This window comes from Pocillopora damicornis, chromosome 3 (genome assembly GCF_964200805.1).
Source record: "Pocillopora damicornis chromosome 3, jaPocDami1.2, whole genome shotgun sequence".
Classification (NCBI taxonomy): Eukaryota; Metazoa; Cnidaria; class Anthozoa; order Scleractinia; family Pocilloporidae; genus Pocillopora; species Pocillopora damicornis.
This window is the reverse complement of record NC_142672.1, coordinates 12,024,323-12,031,199: the sequence shown is the minus strand read 5'-3', so window position 1 is coordinate 12,031,199 and position 6,877 is coordinate 12,024,323. Positions and strand designations below refer to the sequence as shown.

Here is a 6,877-nt window from a genome sequence, read left to right as displayed (position 1 = left end):
GTACCTCAAACATCAAGTTTCATTGCTGAGCCTTAACCACTCAACCTAAGTGCGCTAAATAAAAGATGAAGACTGCTGTGCTTCTTGTTTTAGTCAATGAGACAACTGGCAAGCACTTCAATGCAAGAGCAAGGAAACAAGTCCTGCTATCTTCTTTCTGATGTAAAATGAGCGCACGCAGACAGTCTTAGTGAACAACCGCTTGGCGGAAGTATTGTTGATAGTCTTCGTAAGCTCTGAATCTCCGAGTCCCTTTGTTTCACGCATTGCGTGAGAACTGTGAGACATTTCATCTCAAGATCAGTTAATAACGGTAAAAAAATTCTTCATTTCCTAATTTGGACACTTAGCAACTAGGCCACATTCTTGAGCTCAGCTTCGAACATAGAATAGTTTTTCAAGATCACCAAACATTTCATTTTGCAGCTCACTTTCACTGACGGCCAAGTTGCCAACTTTTTGGAGGAGCTGGGCGCGTACCTGGAAGGGCACTTGGCCCAGTCAGGTGACGTAAGTAGAATTTATTCATGTCTATTTTAATAAATATAAATAACAAATCATTCTTTTCATAGCAATTTCTCAAACAGAGAAATCTCCTTACGTCGCGTTTTAAAACTCGCAGATGGCGTGAATTTGGACTAACTCTTCTTAATCTCCCCTTATTTTTGGTCGCCCAACAAATGGATCCCCTTGAGAGATGGTTAGTATCTTCTGGATTCATTTTATGCTCTTCAAAGAGAAAAAATTGAAGTTTATTGTTCTAGTGGTCATTTCCGGAACTGTCAACTTTAAACAGGGACTTCATGGTGTTGCTGGCACTCCAGTTTGTGGCCTTTCAGCCAGCCTTCCAGGAAATTCTGGAGAACCATAATACCGGTGAATGACTATTTTGTGTTTAGTATTCGTAAAAAACGTATTTCACGCAAAATGAACGACAATACTAGTTGCGGCTATCGTAGGTGCGATTCCGTCGATCTCCGCCGCTCTCTCGAGTCTGTAATGGAGCCCAAAGTTGCGGCATGATGTTAGTAGTTTTCACTTGGGTCTAATTTCTGACCAACCTGCCTGCAACATCATAATAATTTATTCGGAGAAAACAATTGGACTGTTAAGAATTAAAACGGATGTTTTTTTTTTCCGTAGGTTCACACACATAGTGTCATCGATGGAGACGCGGAAAATATTGTAAAAATTAAATAAATTTGTTATCTGGAAAAGCTGTCTCGACTTATCAATAAGTAACTGTGTAGCTATGAATGTTTTATTGTTCCATGGCTCGACAGAGGGAAATTATTTACGACAAAATGCCGAAGCCGAGGTTCAGACTCTAGCAGTGGGTGGTGGACTCAAAGTCCAAACTTTCGCGGTTTGTTTACATCAGAAGTCATATGACACAACAAGTGCAATTTGACGCCGAAAAGGTGAATTCTTCCCTTCGGTTGTGACTCTCGTACTTTTAAACAAGTTAAGAGAGTTAAGTTTTCTATAAAAAAGAAACAATGTATCTCAGTAAAAAAGGTGTTGGGGATGTTATGGGAAATGCGTGAGCTCTATCAATGACATATTACAATCACGTGTAAAACCCAAAGGGCAACTGACCTTAAACCGGGGTTCGCTTTGGTTTCTGAGCACTGCTAGCGCTCTTAACCCTTTAACTCCCAGAAGTGACTGACATGAAACTTTTCCCTAAAATATCCATAGATATCTATAGCAAACAGGTGATAAGAATATTCAAACTTATCAGGTAAAAGTTGTTATCCTGATCTAACACCTAATCCTTGTACCTGATTTGCAAGGAACGTGTGGCAGTTAGACGGGAAAATTAGCATGAAGATCTTGGGAGCTAAAGGGTTAAATGTAATGTCAGTCAGTAATATTGACTCCAATGGTACTTAGATTTAAATTCCCAGTTATCTGGAAAAATTACTCATTTTACTTTAACGACAGTACAACATTTTGAGGACCAGCACTCAGTGAAATGTAGTCCATTCGCCTTTAAAAGAAAAAGATAAAAAAACCACCATTTTATCCGCATACACGTCAAACTAGTTTAGGACAAAACGATAAAAACATTCAAAGAAAAATATGACAGATGGAAAGTTTTCACATCTGTCGTCGATATATGAAAATTTAATAAGATACCACGAATGAAAGACAAGTGTCTCGATGAGTCAATAACACCTTCTTCCTTCTTTGAAGATCTGATTGAAAATTCTTCCTTTTAGTTCCTATACTTTTACCAGCAAACATGCAAGTCGGAAAAATTTGGTGCTCTATCATAAAAAAACCTATCAGCTGATAGATTCATCTCATCTTTTCATGTGCATGCTTGCTGAATAATGTATTCAAAAATAAGCGCTAAAAAGAAGTTAAGTGCTCATTAATTGAAAAATTAAAAAGGGATGCGATATAAAATGTTTGAGCTTACTGTCATATTGCAATTACTTATGTAATCAAAACTATAACAAAACTCTCGAACGTGATTAGTTACCACTGGCCCGATTTGAGCACTAATAGGACAATATAAGAGTCATGTTTGTAATCGCACAGTGTACTAGGGCAGTTAAAGGGACAATTAACACGTCATACCCGCGTAAGTGGACAGATCACGTCATAAACGCGCGATTTTGTCTCGCATTTCGCCGATTTTACTCTTGTTTTGTTTTTCTTTTAATAAAGACGTATAACCGATGTCCAGTCTCTTTCTCAAATGTTATTATAGTTTTGATTAGTTGGTGACAGAGCCTCGAGTCGTCAAATTCATTCTGGTAATCATACTCGTAATTGACAAATCAGACTCCTGCTTCACGATCGTCTGATTTTGTTAATCACTCGTATAAATAGTGACCGTATTAAACTCTACTCGGTCCAATTACCATTATAAAACGTGAGGCCAACTGGCCTTAGACCAGGGTTCCTTTTAGCCTCTGGGCACTAATCTTTAATTAAAACCAGTCCACTGCCCTGAGTTTTCCCTCTGCCCTCTGCCCCACCTCTATACCCCCCCCCACCCCTCCCCCTTCAGAACACTGATCCTTTGGTTTCACTTGTTGGAAGAAGGAGTCGTTGTAAAGTTGAACGTCTCTGCGTACAATGCGTTAACCTTTAACTCCCAAGATCGGATTCTTAATTCTCCCCTCTAGCTGCGACACATATCCTTGTAAATTAGTTAGAAGAATTTGATGTAAGATCAAGATAACATCTTCTACCTGACAAGTTTGAATATTGTCATGACCTGTTTGCTGGGTAATGTAAGGATATTATAGGGAGAAGTTTCATGTTGATCATTTCTGAGAGTTAAGCACAATAATCCAGCCAGGAATAAACAGTTCAACTAGTAACTTACTTTGACAAGAGTAAAGCTCCATTCTCATTCCGATAAACCCAAACCATTCCATCGGAAGAACTCGAACGAAGCGAGCATCAATGACCGGGTTAAGATCGTGATACACAACTGTGTCCCTGTCAGTGTTTCCTGGGAAAATCTGAGTAGAATATTGTGGGATGTAAAATTGACGAATGTATGCATTACACAGGAGCGCTAACTCTAAACCTAGAACCTTAGTTGATGCTTTTCTACATGTTCATCAGCAATCAAATACAAACATAGATATAAACGAGTACAGTTTGATCTCACTAATTTTTTACTACTCGTTCTCTAGCGTTCTCATGTATCTCGACCTCGTCTCAGACCCACCAAAAGCAAAAAAAGAAAAGCTCATATTTGAACATATGATGGACCTCGTAATAGCTCAGCTGTCTGTAAGATCACTGTGGCGAAGTGTTGGTGCATTGGAGCAAAGAATTCGAAGGACTGATATTCTTTTACTCTTGGGGACTCTTAATTTTTTTTCTTTGGTTCACCCTCACAGCAAGAATAGAAGGGAAAAACATCTTGCTCAAAAAGTCATTCTTATTTATACCGTATCTGAAGTGTCACCGTTTCGCCTGTAGATGCTGTAAGTTTGTCCATCGTCGCCATATTGTAGCTTGTATTTAGTAACCCACTGATCGTAATCTTGTCTCCCCTGCGTCGCTATGCCTATCACCCTTGCGGTATTCCGAAGATCCACTTGCAGCCATTGGTTGGTGTTTAGCAGATCAGCTGCCCAGCCAGCAGATACAAACGCCAACGGGGCTTTGGCCCCCTTGAAATGTAATCTACCATTCTGTGGGCCATGTGTATTATAATACACGGAAGATGCACTAATCTGCGAGTCAGTAATAACTCCACTTTCCATACCTAAGGGAACTGGGCCTTTTGGTGATTCTTCACCTGCATTTTGGACAGAGAAACTCAATCACACATATTGACAAGTTTACTACTAATGACTGCGGATATTTTCAACGTTTGAACAGAAATATCAAAATCAGTGCAGATTATAGTTTCCATTTCGTCTCAAAGATCCAAATTAGAAAAAAATTTAACAGATAAGAACTATCTGAATGTTAAAAGACTCTGAACTTCGAGTGATGTTCGAGGTCGTCTCATACCCAGGACGATAATTATACTGCGGCACCTTAGGAGGATCCAGATTTTTTTGGATAGGGATTGTCATGTAAAATTCCTAGATATGTTTAAGGTTATCGCGTACAAGTTTCGCAATGCTTCGGCTTAAGCAAAGATTACATTTGAAATTATGAATGAGTTTTATTTGGGAAAATACGAATCTTACACGTCTTGGGGAGCTTCTTATTTTCTTCATCTTTTCTTTTTCTTTTCAGAAATAAACCTCGCAGTATTTTCCCGGGTAATCTTATTTTTTTAAACCACATTCGAGGACTATGAAGGTAGCAGATAAGGTCCAGAAATGGTTCAGGGAGGGTCATGACCATAGAAGACTCCGCAAGTATTGACAGGAGGCCTCTTGACGCAAAGACAAGAGGAGACTGAGACGAATAACTCCTCAGTGATGTAAGTGCAAGATCTTAGACGTTAATTTTAAGAATATCTTATGTACTCAGCCCTACTTACATTTGCAGCTGACGAATTTAAATTCTTCCTTGAAAACCTGACAGTTGCGCTGCTCAGACATGAAAATATTCATTTTTTCTTATCAGGAAATCAATTAGTCATCTTGGTTAATCATCAAATAGAAACTCATCTATAAATTTTTAACCTAAGCTAAAAACTACAATTTTTTGTCTCAAATTAATGTTACCCTCTTTCAGTCCACAAAATTATTTTAGAAGACTCAACACAATTGTAATTCTAAACATTATTGTGCTTCGGAGAACTTTGCAAGTATCATTTCTCCAAAGATACTGAAAATCTGGAAAAGAGCCCATTTTATTTTTTAAGGCAACATTCGCAGTAACGACGCTAATCATCCATCATGAAAACCCGACATTGCACCATAATATAACTAGACGAGGATCAATGGATAGACACATTACTAAGTTAAGAGAAATGTTGAATTTTTTACTTCTAACGTCGAAAAGATAAACATTACCAAAAATATGTCATGAATAAAATAAAATCTCAGGTCGGAGGATTTCGTGTTCTAATATTCCGCTACCGCCCAACAGAGAATCCATCCGTAAGCTTATTCTCCTTCTCGTGACAAAGCGAAGATCGTAGCTTTTCCGTCTTTTTTTTTAGATGTGTTCCGGTAGATAAACAGATATGTACACACTTTTTGACGATGCCCACTTCATTGCAATGATCAATAATTTAAATAGATGAGACAAATTTTTATTACCTTCTTCTCGTATAATTGAGTGTAAATAGCTTCTTCGTCATATTCCAGTTCTTTTCCTTCCTCAAGAGGGAAGACTCCTCTGTCGTTTAACTCACAGGTTCCCTCAGTTTTGGATATTTTTCTGAAATTTGTTGAAATGCATCGTGGGTTTCTCTGACATTGCAAACTACAGGATATCAGGCTTGCCGAATAAAATGTTTTTAGCGTGAAGCCTTTAAGTCGGCGATGATTCCGAGTTATCACAGGACAAGAAAGAGATGCTTCCTTACAAAGAAATGCTTGAGAAGCTACAACTGAGAACACGATTAGTTGAACACACAGAAGAAAATTCATTTCGGTATTTTTTTAGTCGAGACTTTGCTTTCAGCTTTTTAACAGCTTCTGGAGGATTTTAAATAATTTAAAAGGGGTTCAGAGATGTTTTTTTAATATTTTTTCTTTCCAATTACAATCAAGTGAACGGGCTAATTGAAAGGATGCTCTGAGAGCTGAATAACCGAATGATCAATATTTTAATCGTTCATTAAAGTTAAAAAGAAATATTTGTTCGTGCGAAGTGTTAATTTCGTAAGCCATTTCTACCAGAATAAACACTGAAATAAATCATCTTATTCAAGGAATGATAAAATAAAAAAACAAAACAAAACAAAACAGTGAATTTTGTCTTCCTTTAAAATTCAAGTCTAGTTTATCAGTTATTGTCCGCCATTTAAATGTTTCGGTCAACTCTAGAAGCCTCATTGCCAATGTGAAGTTAATAATTGATACTCACTTAAAATTTCAGGTCCACTTCATCAATTGTTATCATTCAAATGTTGTTGTTATGAACTATAGAAGCATCAATGTAGTTGTTGAAATGGTAATTGGTATTTGGCAGTTTCTTTATAATTTATTCAGCATTTATTGTCTTAAAAGAAAAACTCTCTTTGTAACCAACACTTATTCTCATAAATAAAACACTCTTTGCTGTAAACTACGTACACATAGCCAATTACACTTGAGTTGAGGACAAGTGCGATTCTACTCCCAATCATATCCTGAAAAAATAAGTGGCTCATCTCTCTTAACTCTCGACATCTCACTGGGTTGCCGCCAATGAAAACTCTTTCCTCTCATAGCGTTATAACTTACATAATAGCCGACTATTCAAACCTTCAAATCTTTCATTCTGTAAG

The 6,877-nt window shown here is 37.5% G+C and overlaps 1 protein-coding gene across 6 annotated transcripts in view; it reads right to left on the bottom strand.

Moving 5' to 3' along the window:
- The window catches only part of LOC149048248 (retinoschisin-like), a 68,002-nt gene extending 61,160 nt beyond the window's left edge, over positions 1-6,842 (bottom strand). For 5 of the 6 annotated variants that reach the window (XM_089199026.1, XM_089199024.1, XM_089199023.1 and 2 more), the window contains exons 1-4: positions 5,703-6,842; positions 4,976-5,024; positions 3,924-4,276; positions 3,347-3,485 (exon numbers count right to left, since the gene is read on the bottom strand). In XM_089199026.1, coding sequence (XP_089055152.1) covers positions 3,347-3,485; positions 3,924-4,276; positions 4,976-5,024; positions 5,703-6,035 — 874 coding nt within the window. In that variant the 5' untranslated portion in view covers positions 6,036-6,842. Of the gene's footprint in view, positions 1-478; positions 1,994-3,346; positions 3,486-3,923; positions 4,277-4,975; positions 5,025-5,702 lie in introns of those variants that run through there. The other variant, XM_089199025.1, reaches the window with a different exon arrangement.
- Between the last annotated feature and the right edge of the window lie 35 nt (positions 6,843-6,877).